At 35.8% G+C, this 13,793-nt stretch overlaps 1 protein-coding gene across 1 annotated transcript; it reads left to right on the plus strand.

The window, feature by feature from the left end:
* The first annotated feature begins 527 nt into the window (after window positions 1-527).
* CLEC4D (C-type lectin domain family 4 member D) lies at window positions 528-8,776 on the plus strand. Its single transcript, XM_063115764.1, has 6 exons — window positions 528-555; window positions 1,971-2,042; window positions 4,371-4,484; window positions 5,265-5,416; window positions 6,464-6,579; window positions 8,629-8,776. The coding sequence occupies exons 1-6, from the start codon at window positions 528-530 to the stop codon at window positions 8,774-8,776; spliced, it is 630 nt and encodes a 209-aa protein (XP_062971834.1).
* Window positions 8,777-13,793: the final 5,017 nt, after the last annotated feature.

A 13,793-nucleotide genomic window follows, 5' to 3' on the forward strand; every position in this document is an offset into this window, starting at 1 on the left:
TCATGCTTGCTTTCTGGGAACAAGAGACTGTGCCATATTTATTTTATTTTTTTTCCTTTTCTAAGCAAAATTCATATATCTGCTAGGAGTCCTAGATCCTTTTAATAAAAAGGAAAAGAGAAAGATGAGGGAGCATTTGTTAAATTTTTATTGGTCATAATGATCATTTCTTTTAGGGCATTGCTAAATACTTTTAGCTAAATGAAGAAAAACAAATTGAGAAATTCCACAGGACACACTGATCTAGTGACTTCAGCATACATATGGAAGTCTCCACTGACTGTTTGTGGACATTGCTTAGTCAATTTCCTCTTTTTTAATGCCCCATCTCCCAGAGTGAATCAAGGGGAACCTCAGTCCTTGAAAAGACTTCTTCTTTTGAGTTAACTGTCTTAGAGTGAGAACTTTCTATTCTCACCAAAATACTTAAGATTGGTGTTCAAGCTCAAGTACTTCTGAATATATTCCTCTCTCCACAGAAATATACCCTGGTCCTCTTGTCTGCTGGACCGCAGAGAGTAATCACGATGGCCCTGGAAGAGCCTCAGTGTAAACGTGAGTGCTTTCTCTCCTGCCAACTTTAAAGAGGCAGACAGGATTGTGACTTCGACTGAAAAGTGTAAACTGATGGTAGTTGTGAAGTTGAAGATGGTGATGATGGAGTGGAGGGAGCGGAAGAAAGTGAGGATGGATTTGATGAAGACAAAGGACATAGGTTCAAATAAGCTGGGTAGCAGAAACTTCTTTATAAAATGTACTTTGGGTCAAGGGAGGAGATAAAGTATATAAAAGAAAAATAAGATGGAAAGAGAGTAATTTGATAAGAATCTTTTACAGGGAAGAGAGAGAAAGAAGATGTAGAAAACCCACTGACTTGGGCGTATGGTGTGTGAGAGGCTCTGACTTTGTCCTGTGTAATGTCTGACTTAAGTAGCACAATGGATTCGCATTGTGAGAATATTAAATAATATTATTTGAGAAATATATACAACACATGTAGAAATAAAGAAACTTAAAAATTAAAGTTTGGTTTCATCTTATCACCCCACCGTGGGATCACACTGTATAAAGGTTCTGAAAAATACCTTTTTTATGTAACAGTAGGTCTTGTAGATTCTTTAGGTCAGTACATGCTGGTATGCATGATTACTCAATTTATTGCTCTATAGTATTTCATCATGTGGATGCATCATAATTTAGAATTTCTACTATTGATAATACAGATGTAAGCATTAAGTTGCAGTGTTTTTTTCTATTTCTGTGGTATGAGAATGAATATCCTTTAACATAAGTCAGTCAGTTATTTCTACATGATAGATCTCGAGAACTGCAATTCCTGTGGCAAATGCTATGCATTTAAAAATTGATAAATGTTGCTAAATTGCCCTTTTAAAAGGCTTTTCTAATTTACAGTCTCAGCAACAGCACTTATTTCCTCACTGAGAGTGGTAATTTCCCTCTCGGCCTTGCCAACACTGCATATTATCAATTTTAAAAATCTGACATATGAAAAATCATAGTACAATATTTTAGTTTACATTTCCTTGGTTGAACATAGTTTTATTTGTTTAATGGCCACTTATAATTTCAGTAAATCAAATTTCACTTAAATTTAAATTAAATTTCAGTGAATCAAATTTACTGCTCGAATTTTTGGTTAGTTTTTAAGTTGATTTTCAAAATTCTTTATGCACTATGTACATCAATATCGTGACAAGATTTTTCTTCCATGTTTTTCTTGTCTCTTAATACTGCTGTGTTATATAGAAGTTTTAATTTTTATGTACCCCAGTTATCAATTGTTTGTGTCTTTTGGGTTTTGTGTCTTGCTTCTAAAAGCCTTTCCTATTCCGACATTTTTTAAAAGTTAACATTTTTAATTCTTATTTATTTATCTGTAAGGCTTAAAATTGGTGTATTCAGAGGAGATATTTAACATTGCCTATTTATTTTCCTTTCTGTCCTAATAGATGGAGGCTGGCATTCCATTGCTGTTATTTTCACCTCAGTTCTTGGTGCCTGTTTCATTTCAAGTTGTTTTGGTACGTTATTAGCCCAAATGGAAATCTCTTTGAACCATTTTCCCAAATAACTTTTTAAAAGTTGCTGTAAGCCTTTTGCTACTTGATTATCTCTAACGTATCACTTTATAATGCCTTCAGGGTCTTGGATTTAAAATTCACAGCTTTATATTTGACTTTCTATTCTTTGATGGTGCTGCCTTGTGTCAGGGAATGAAAGATGGAGTTTAGAGGATTTAGAGCATTTTCTATACATGTAAAGTTTGGTGACTATAGTAAGTTATCCTCCATTTTGAGCTGGGTTTACAAAAGGCTGCTTTTTATGAGTAAAGAGCAAGCAGGAAAAAACCAGTTTTCAGATGGACTGGCTTTAAAAAGAAGAATGAGGTTGGAAGACTCATTCATTCATTCTTTTTTAAAAAAAATCACTTTATTGAGGTATGATTAACATATAAAAAGCTGTGCCCACATAATGTATACATCTCAAGTTTGGGGACAACTATACACCTGTGAAACCATCACCACCATCATAGCCATAGGAAGACTTTTCTTTCTAATATCAAGACCTACAATAAAGTTATTATAATTAAAGTAATATAGTATAGGTTCTAGATAAATAGACCCGAGGAAAAGGACAGAGAGCTTAGCTGCAGATCCTGCATATATAAACGCTTTATATAAAAACAGAAGAGGGGCTGGCTGGTTAGCTCCGTTGCTTGGAGCATGGTGCTGACGATGCCAAGATCCAGGGTTTGATCCCTGCACTGTCCAGGTGCCAAAACAAAATGAAACAAAACGAAAACAGAAGGCGATATTGCAGTTATGAGGGAAAGACAGTTTTGTTTAATTAATGGTGGATTATTGGCCAAAATGTGAAAAACAAATCAATAAGGTTTAAAAAGATAAATGTAGAATATATCTTCATGACCTTGTGGCAGGGAAAGATTTCTTAAACATGGCATAAAATGCATTAGAAAATAAAGAAAATATTGACAAATTATGCTATATCAGACGAATTACTGTACAACAAAAGATAACACTAAAAGCAAAAACAGCACACATAGGAGAACATATTTGTAATGCATATAATTACAAAGGATTAATGTGTAAAATATATAGAAATCTTTTAAATCAATAAGAAAAATACTGACAGTACAGTAGAAAAATAGGAAATACGGTAGTATGAATAAGCACTATAGAAAATAAAAAATGAAATGTCTAATAAACATACAAAAAGGTGTTGTTTTCATTAGTTTCAGGGAAATACAAATGCAACTCACAGTGGGATAACACTGCAAATACACCAGAATGGCAAGAATTAAAAAGTCTAGCACTACACAATATCAGTGATGCTGTGGAACAACCGGACCTGTAATGAATCGCTGCTGGTGGGAGCGTAGAGCAGTACAACCACTGTGCAAAAGTTTCCACTTTGGAAAACTATTATAGTTGATACTGTATATCCTATTACCAGCAATTTCACTCCTACAGAAATGCATGCTTTTGTGCTCTAGGATGTATGGTCAAAAATGCTCAGAGCAGCAGAGTCACAGCAGCCAAACACTGGAAACAATACAAATATTGACTAGAAGTAGAATAATAAATACATTTTATTGCATTGAGGCAATAGATCACTTTACAGCATGAATAAATTACAGGAACAATGCCCAGCAGAAGACGGAACCAAAAGAATACATACTATATGACTGCACTTCTAGAAAGTTCAAAAGCAGGCAAATTTGATCTATATGGTTTGGGGACATGTTATTAAGTGGTAAAATTGTGAAGCAAAGCACAGAGTGGTTACTTTGAAGTCCATGGAATGAAATCTTTAAGGAGGGGGTGGGTTGCATTTGGGATGTGAAGGCCACCTGGGGTGTTGGCAATATTCTGTTTCTTGAGCTGGTTAGTTGTTACTTGGAGTGTTCACTTAATAATTTGCCAAAATGTACATTTATGTTTTTCACTTTTTTACATTTGATTATATTTAAAATAAATAAATAAAAAATAAGGTTCATAAAACTTTGCAGAACTATCCCAGTGGTCACCAAAAAATCACTGTAACACAAATTCTAATAGGAAAATATACTTAAAAACACGTGCAGACTAAAGTTTGCAAAACTCCCCCTGTAAAGCACAAAATGGACAATATGAGAGTTAAAATATTAGTTTTCACCAATTGCTTTCAAACAATTCACCTGGAGTTGGAACAAAGGAACTGCATAGGAAGAAAAGAGAATGAGGTGTCTTAATTATTAGGGTAAGAAAAAGGTTAGAGAGATTGGACCCTATTTCCCTAATTAACTGGTTATACAGAAAAAGGAAACTAACTCTATTTCCTGTTGACAGTGACTCATTTCAACTTTGTACGCTGTAAAAGAGGCATGGGAGTGTTCAAGTTACCAGAGTACTACAAGAAGCTAACGTGTAGCAGACAGAAATCAGAACTGAAAGGTACAGATAGCAGAGTATAGGAGAATTTCTTTCCTATTTCTGCTTCCATTCAAATTCATAATCTGATTTAAAGAATATTAGTAGTAAGCTAGGAAAAATGAAAATAACATAAAATGAGAATGTGGCGCAAGAGTAAATATCGGTAAATTGAGATAATTTCTCATGACTGCAATCAGTTGAATAACTGGAGAATATCTTAACATATTTATGAGCCTTTTTTCTCAACACCGCACTCTCCCGAGTGAGCCACGGGCCGGCCCTATGAGCCTTTTTTGACACCAAAACATAACATCAATTTAATCCCATTTTCCCTTGATTTAGACATAAGGACAGTTTTCTCCTAGAATATACAGTTTGCTGAGATGTCTTTATCTCTTTTATTATTCAGTAATTTGTAAAGTCTCGTTTGAGAGAACGGGGAAATGCTTGAGTTTTAGCAGATTTTTTGCCCCTTTCAGATAAAATATCCCGCAAAATGCTTTGTTATGAAAACACTTTAAATATTGAAAATAAATAGATGTAGGGACATTGAATAATGATATATCTTCTAAGAATACTCGGTAATTTTCTCATAGTCAGTGTGTGATTTCAGAAACTTCTGTTTAGAAGACATTTAGAAATGTAATTTTCAGGATTTTGAGGGGGGGCATGAATGAGAGAATGATTTTTGGTAATCCTGGTATTATTCCCACAAATGTTAATGGGATATTAAGTAGTAGAATCGTTATGCAACCTGTCACAGATGAATCGCTCCTCTGTAACTAATTTCCATTTCCATTTTCACCTGAGGGAGTACCTGGAGTTGCTGTCCTGCTGGCTGGAGAGGTTTCCAGTCCTACTGCTATTTTCTTCTGAATGACAACAAGACATGGGCTGAGAGTGAGAGGAACTGTTCAGGGATGGGGGCCCATCTGGCGACCATCAGCACAGAAGCTGAGCAGGTGTGTCAGGAGGCTCACACCAGTTTCCCTGCTGCTTTGAATCTCTTTGTAGAGAAAGAGGAATTTCTCTGCTCTTTTATGTTTCTGTACCTTTGCTTTATCTATTCCATCTGCCTCGAAAGCCATTTCTTTGTCTCCCATTTTGCTTTATATGGCCAATTTCTTCTCATGTTTCCAGATTTGATTCAGGTGCTGTTTCCTCCCAGAAACCTGCCCTGACCACCTTCCCTGCTCCACCCTCCCTATTCTAAGTTGGAGGTACTTCTGTGGTGCTTTGTGCACAGTGGGGTTATGGTCAGTATACTGTAATTGTCTATTACTCCGCTTCTTCCAGTGACGCCTACTTGGTGGTCTGCGGCCATACTTTGCTCATCTTGGCATCTCCAATGTCCTGTGCAGTGCAAGGTACACTGGATAGGTCTTGGTAAATGTTTGATGAGTAGGTGAATAAATGAATGGTTAATCAGTACTAAAAGAACTTCTCGGGATAAAGCATAGGAAAAATAGTTCCAGTGTACGGTTCTAATTCTCAATAAATCTTAAGGAAAATCCAATTCTTTAAAAGCTGAGGTTTATTTTCATATGTGTACCATGTCTCAGATTCTACTCTTTTCCTGGTCAGTAGTTTACTTGAGGATTCTGTCTACATGGCTTTGCAATCTATGGGTTCACTGGCTCTTTGAATAAAATGGAAATGATAAAATAGACAAACAATTAAAGAAGGAGATTTTAAAAACAAAAGCTCCTAAAAAAATTCAGTCCTATTAATCATTGTGCTAAGAGGGTTCTAAGTATGATCTCACTTAATCTTCACAGTAACTCTATGAAGTAGTGAAGCTGTCCCGTTTGGAGATGAGAAAACCAGGGATTCTGTGAGATTAAAGCACTTACTGACATTACAAGCAGGATTTGAAAACAGATCTATCTGATGCTACAGCTTTTGTGCTTAACCTGTAACCTACTTGACTTCTTCCCTCTTCCTCCAGCACAGCAGCCATCACCTGATAAGTGCAAATATATTTATACAAATTTACATTTTTTATGCAGAACTTTATTATTCAATTTTTGGATAGACGATTTTCATATTTCCTGGGACTTACAGATGAGAACACTGAAGGTCAGTGGCACTGGGTGGACCAGATGCCATTTAACCCACACATGGTGTGAGTATATTGACTGGGCTAAGAGGGTTAATAGGCAAAGGTGAGAAGAGAGTAGCAGTAAGAATTCATTTTGGGGTAGAGTACACTGAAGTAGAAATGCTTACTCAAAATAGAGCACTATGTGTTGAGCAACCTCTATAACTATGTCCCAGCAACAGAATGATCCTTTAACTTTAGTGAAATTTTCAGTATCCTTATTTGAAAAATGTCAACAAAAGAACGTGGGAGGACTGTGAAAAAAAACATTTCTAAGTTTTGATATTTGGGGTAAACAACATGATAACAGATAAAAATTGTTTTTGAAACAGAGTTATAACCTTGCCATTTTCTTCCTCAAAACCAATGTTGTCTAATATAAATATAATGTACAACCACATGAATAATTTAAAATGTTCTAGTAGCCACATCAAGAAAATAAAAAGAGACAGCTAAAATTTATTTTAATGTATTTTATTTAACTCAGTGTATCCAAATCTTATCACTTGCACATGTAATCCATATAAAATTATTACTGAGATCTTTTGCATCCTTTTTTGGTGCTAAGTCTTCAAAAGACAGGGGACTTCAAAAAGTTCATGGAACATGTGTATTATAAAAAATACTATGAATGGATTTCAAAATTTGTTTTGTACCAAAATAAATTTCTACTAACTTGTTATAACATATATGAACAGGATCTAGTTTGAGGCACTAAGAAAGATAAGACATCAGCTTGAAAAGAGCCCCTATCAGAAGAGCACATGAATTCTGCTAAAACTGAGGAACAAACATCAAATTTATAGTGAAGCTTGGGTGGAAGAATGGTGAAGTCACTGATGCTTTATGAAAAGTTTATGGGGACGATGCTACAAGGAAATGAGCAGTTTACAGATGGATAACTCGATTTAAGAAGGGACAAGACAATGCTGAAGATAAAGCTCACAGCAGCAGAACATCCACATTAATTTGAAAGGAAAAAGTTAATCTTGTTTGTGCCCTAATTGCAGAGGACTTATGATTAACAGCAGAAACAATGGCCAGCGTCATAGGAATCGTGGTTTGTTCAGCTTACACAATTCTGTCTGAAAAATTAGTTTAGCAAACTTTCTACTCAATGGATGCCAAAATTCTTGCACCCAGATCAGCTGCAGACAAGAGCAGAGCTTTCAATGGAAATTTTAAACAAGTGAAATCAAGATCCTGAAGCATTTCTTCAAAGACTTGTCACAGGAGATGAAACATGGCTAAAGCAGTACCATCCTGAAGACAAAGCAGAATCAAAGTCATGGCTACCATGAGGTAGAAGTGGTCCAGTCAAAGCAAAAGCTGACCAGTCAAGAGCAAAGGTCACGGCAACAGAGTTTTTGGAATGCTCAAGGCATTTTGCTTGTTGACCTTTTGGAGGGCCTAAGTGTGATATAATTTGCTTATTATGAGAGTGTTTTGAAAAGTTAGCCAAAGCTTTGGTGGAAAAAGTCGGGGGAAAGCTTCAGCAGAGAGTCCTTCTCCTGCATGACGATACTCCTGCTCATTCCTCTCATCAAACAAAGACAATTTCGTGAGAGTTTTGATGATAAATCATTAGGCATTCACCTTCCAGTACTAATTTGGCTTTTTCTAACTTCTTTTTGTTTCCTAATCTTAAAAACTCTTTAAAGGGCAACCATTTTTTCTTCAGTTAATAATGTAAAAAAGACTTCATTGACATGGTTAAATTCCCAGGACCTCAGTTCCTTGGGGTGGACTAAATGATTGGAATCATTGCTTACAAAAGTGTGTTGGACTTGATGGAGCTTCTGTTGGGAAATAAACTTTATATATTTTTATTTTTATCTTTTAATTCCATTTTCTTTGAACTTTTTGAAGACCCCTCATGTGCACTTGATATGTAAAGCGCATCTCAATATAGAGAAGCCACATTTTAAGTGCTCAGTAGCCACGTATGGCTAGTAACTATTGTACTGGCCAGTGCAGGTCTAAAATGTTCACTAGGGGCATTTTCTCTAGATTGTTCCTGATATCTTTTATTGTGTGTATGTATATTTATTCTGTTTTTTTTTTTTCTTTCAGATTCTGGCATGAGAATGAACCCAGTAACTCTCAGGAAGAAAATTGTGTTGTTCTTGTTAATAACCAAGATAAATGGGCCTGGAATGATTTTCCTTGTAACTTTGAGACCAGCAGGATTTGTAAGATACCTGGAACAGCACTCAACTAGAAACCTACAAAGTGGTTCCTGTGATGGAGATGGAAAATAAGAACCAGTTAGAATAGGGCAGAATGTATGTGCATCTTTGGAATGGAGAAAACATTCTGGGTCACAGAGTGTTTTCAGTTATGATGATTTTAATTATTTTTGTTCAATTTATTTAAGATAATGCATGCGCACGTGTGTGTGTGTGTTTGAGGAAATGTGATTTTGTAAGGTGTTTTGGTGGAATGAATCATCTTTTTTGTGAAAGCCAGTTTTCATTATCCTTGCTTTCTTGATAGTGTTTAATGTATTTACTTTTCAATCAATATGCATTTATTACATATCTAACAGGATGGCTTGAATAATGCATCTCTTTGTTATTTTACCCTGCTCAGAATCTTAGCTCCTAACATTCAAAGCTGAGATATTCTAACTGGTAGTGGTGCATCATTTTTTAAACTCAAATATCATAAACACTTTAAAGTTTTAAACAACATTTTTATTATTTGATGCTTCATTTTCATACTTTTAAATAATATTGGTCATTCTATTAATATTCCGTGAACAAATTTTTTTCAGAACAACAGTATAGAATAGTTTTGAAATATGGTATTTGTGCAGGCAGAAAAAAAAGTCTGTGTACCTTTTAAAAATTTTCTTTCTTTCTTTATGCTAAATGTCTTCTCAAAGCAGGGAGTCTCAAGCTGACTTAATTTCTTTTTGAGTGGAATCCCCTATAAGCCACCTTAATTAAACACCTTCAGTTCTATAGCTGAGGAAATAAAACCTCTGGGAAGCCAAAGGGCTCACCTTCACTTTGCTAGTTCATGACAGAACAGGATTATGGCCCAGATCTACCCTTCATTAGAGATGAAATGCATTCCCTTTGGTATTACAGGAAAGTTACTGGGAATGACTTGGCCTTTTCACTTGGTTAACAGATAGACAAAATTTCTTAATTATTTGAAGTAAAATTATATTAGTGTTTTCATTTGTAATTGGAATCAGAAAGAATCACATTTTCAATCCATTTATATAAATTGTTAACGTGTTTCTTTAGAGCTATAAAGCTATACTCAAAGTAGCAAGAAAGTCATTGTCTTGACAACCAGAATTTTGCTTTTTTGATGTATGTAGTATTAAATGTGTGGAGCGGTCACATCCAACATCTACAAAATGTGGTGGTCTTTCTAAAAATTCTCAATCTGCTGATGTTTCCTGAATCGAAGCTGAAAAATTTCAAGCAACAGCTTTTTAAACCAATTTCCCTACTATTATTTTAAACAACTGTATTTTCTTTGTAAATTAGTTATTGATTTTCTGGGTTTGGAATATCAGTGTTTGAAAAAAAGTGTGGTGATGTGTATGTATTTACATTTAAAGCTGATACTTTTAACTGAAGTGGTGCTAAGTAACTTTGTATTTCCATATTCACTAAATTACATGCCACAAAGCCTACAAAATCTGTAACTTTATGTAAATGCTAATGGGCTTTGGATAATTAATATTACTTGCTTTTAATTTGTATAAAACTGTGTATAGGTAAAGATTCAATTGTCAATAAAAGATAATCTTTGTGATTTTATTTGTCCATGTCTACATCTCTATGTGTAATCTATTTCTCCCAGTGCCAGTCATCTTTCATGACCTCCATGGCCAGCACCACAGGCCAATCTACCGTCTCCCTCACCTGGATTACTGCAGTGCCCTTTGAATCGGTCTCTTTCAGTCTAGTCTCCGTGCTCGTGGCACTTCACCTATTCCCCCCAATTTATCAAGACAGTTGACAGTAATTTCATAAAAGTAGATTCTAATTATTTTAGTACATTATGGTAATCCTAGAAGCTTGAAACACTGAAAAATGTCAAGTGGTGTTTTTATTTTTGAAAAGTAACGTATACATGTGTTTAAAAGGCAAAGAGTAAAAGCATTAATAAAAGTGTAAAGTAAATTTCTCTTCCACCCTGAACTCCTGTTCCCTAATGCCTCTTCAGAGTGTTTATATATACTATATATAACTACGTGCACTACATATGAAGTGTCTAAGTATATATACTATATATAAACTATATACATGTACTATATACATATATATATATATACTATAAACATATGTAGTATATATGGGACTGATAGAATGCATTTATTTATTATATAAATATACATGGATATATAATCCACAATTTTTTACACTAATAGAAACATTTCTTAATATTTTCTTAACGTTCTTAAACATCTTGATTTTTTACTTAACAATATAGTTTGGAAATTATTTTATATCTTGTTCTTTTTAAGTGAATATTGTCTTATTGTATGGTTGTACCACAATTTTAAATAATGTTAAAATTACAAAATATTTCCTTTATAATAAAAATCAACAAAATAATGGCTGTGAAACAAACTGCGAGAGCAATCCCAGTTCAGATTAGGAAGGGATGGCAATGTTCCAAGAAGGATATTTTTCCCCCCATAAAAATATTGCACTGATAGAATGCATCTAAAATGTTCTGAGGGGTGATGTACAATTCTGGAGAGTTAGGGGATGAATTATATCAGTACATAGAAAATTAGATAAATATAAAAAATAATGCCAAAATTAACTATATGAAAAGCAAAATGTGTTTAGGAATATATAATAATAAAGTACATGATTCGGCTGTAAATAATATTTACATATTTGTAATAATGTAAATGTTGAATATGGATTTAAAAATAAATTATAGTGACAGCAAGGGGATGGAAATTGTGTGCGTGTAGAGGTGAGAGAGAGAGAGAAAGGGAAGTCCTTGTTTTCATTAGTGTGGAGTTAATAGAAATGATCTAGAATTGAAAAAAAATCAAGAAATTATAGTACAAAATATATTTAGAAACTGTTAGAAAGAAATAGAAACATAAAGCTCAATAGAAGAAGAAACATCTAAAGAGTTAAATGTGATTGCCTCTTGGGCATGGGAATCAGAAGAAGGCAGAAAACAGCTATTTTTAATTACAATACTGGTAGAAGAATCTGTTTTTTTAAACAATCTACATGGATATTTGGTGGTCAACATGGTGAATGGACAGTCCCCACTGTCTCTCCCACAAATCAACCAATTTACAACTATTGAAAAGCAACAACAGCCAAGCTGGGGCCACTAGAGCTCAGGGGAAGAGGAGGAGAGACCTACGGAGTGCGTGAAGGTGGGAGAAGCTACGATGAGCAAAAGAAAGAACCGCTCCAACCATTTTGAATCCCAACCGCTTCCATGCTGGAGCTGCTGAGCACATGGAGCAGCAGGAGTTGGCAAAAGCCACAGCTGTGCCCTTTGGATGAAGTTGCTTGGAGGTGGCAGGGGAGAAGAGGGCCTTGGTGGCCCCAGGACAGCAAGACCACTAACAGACCCACATAGGAGCAAGGAGCCACAGACAACTGAAAAAAGGAGCCACTCAGAGGCCAGTGAGTCATCGCAAGGGACTGGAGCACGGCCCGTCCCATGGGAAGTGTTTGGAGCATGGGCAGTGGGGGAGACAGGCCCACCAGGGTAACACTGGGGCACAGCATGGACATCTGATCTGCCCCCCAGTCAGTGCAGGACCGCCCGGTTGGAGACTGGTCAGGAATATAGAACTGCAGGGGGAGCAGTTTGCTGAAAAGACTCAGGCCCAGACCAGTTTCCACACAACTCAGGTGTACCAGATTTCACAAGATCTAGAAGTCAACAATCAAAACCTGAGCTGCACAAAAAGCCTTCCCCAGGGAATCAGCCACAAAGCAGCAATTTAGCTCAACCACAGGGCTCAAGTGCTGATCCCCACTGGAAATTCCCCCATTTTAGAAGCAAAGGACAACAAATTAGTTCCAGTGTAGAGTTTAAGTTGTGGGAACAGCAAATGATCCAACACAGAACTGAAAGAAAAAAACAAAATAGCATAGATCAGAGACAAAGTTTGATATTAACTGGTAAAGATATAACACCACCAAAGAACACCTAGAAAACCTAGAAGGACCAGAAGCCTCCTGGGCTACCAAGCCAGAGAGGTGGGAGGGTTGAGGGCTTCATCCATGCCCCCAAACATCACAACGAGCCCAGCAGTGACCACCAGGCCACCATAGGAAGCATTGTGGGCTCCCAAGCTGGGTAGTGGGGGCTGAGGGCTTCATCCACACCCCCTGTCATCTGCATTCAGACCAGCAATGACTGAACCACAGCTGGAAGCTCCCTGGTCTCCCCTGCAGTAATGAGGAGGGTGCTATGGGCCTCAGCCATGCCCCCACTTCCTCCTTCTCCCACCCTATTTCCTTTCCCTTCTCCTTTCCCCCTCCCTGCAACTGCTCTGCAACATCTTAGAATGTAAAAAATATATATATATTAATAAACTTAAAATTAAAAAATGCAATGTATGTGATGTACATTACATGCAAATCTATTAATGTAATTAATCATATCAACATTTAAAAAGAAATGCTTAAGCATGAGCTAATAAAATCAATAAACCACTTAGTGCGAAACATTTAACAAATAGAAATAAAAAGAATTTTCTGCAGAGTGTCTACCCCAAACCTGTTGCAACTATTATATTTAATGATAAACCATTCAAAGCATTTTCTTCAAAGTCAAGAACAAAACAAAGTGCTTACTATAGCAGCTTTTATGCAACAATATATTGGTGGTTCTAGCAAGCTCAATGTGACCAAAAGGACTTGGAAGAAAAAAACCAAAACTATCATTCTTCCTAGACCAGAACTATCCAAATGAAATACCATGCAAGCCAAAAATGTGATCCACGTGTGTTTAAATTTTCCAGTAACCATATCAAGACTGTAAAGAGGGGGAATTAATTTTAACAGCTTATTTTATTTAAATCAACACATTCAAAAACATATCATTTAAACATGCAATCAATACAAAATTCTTAATGACATATTTTATATTTTTTCTTTTTTCAAATTAAGTTCTCAAAAGTGTGCTGTATATTTTACACTTCCACACATCTCAATCAGGATAGTACTCAATAGCCTCCTGCGGGTAGTGGCTACTATACTGAATAGCTTGATTACAAA

Source organism: Cynocephalus volans, chromosome 12 (genome assembly GCF_027409185.1).
Source record: "Cynocephalus volans isolate mCynVol1 chromosome 12, mCynVol1.pri, whole genome shotgun sequence".
Classification (NCBI taxonomy): Eukaryota; Metazoa; Chordata; class Mammalia; order Dermoptera; family Cynocephalidae; genus Cynocephalus; species Cynocephalus volans.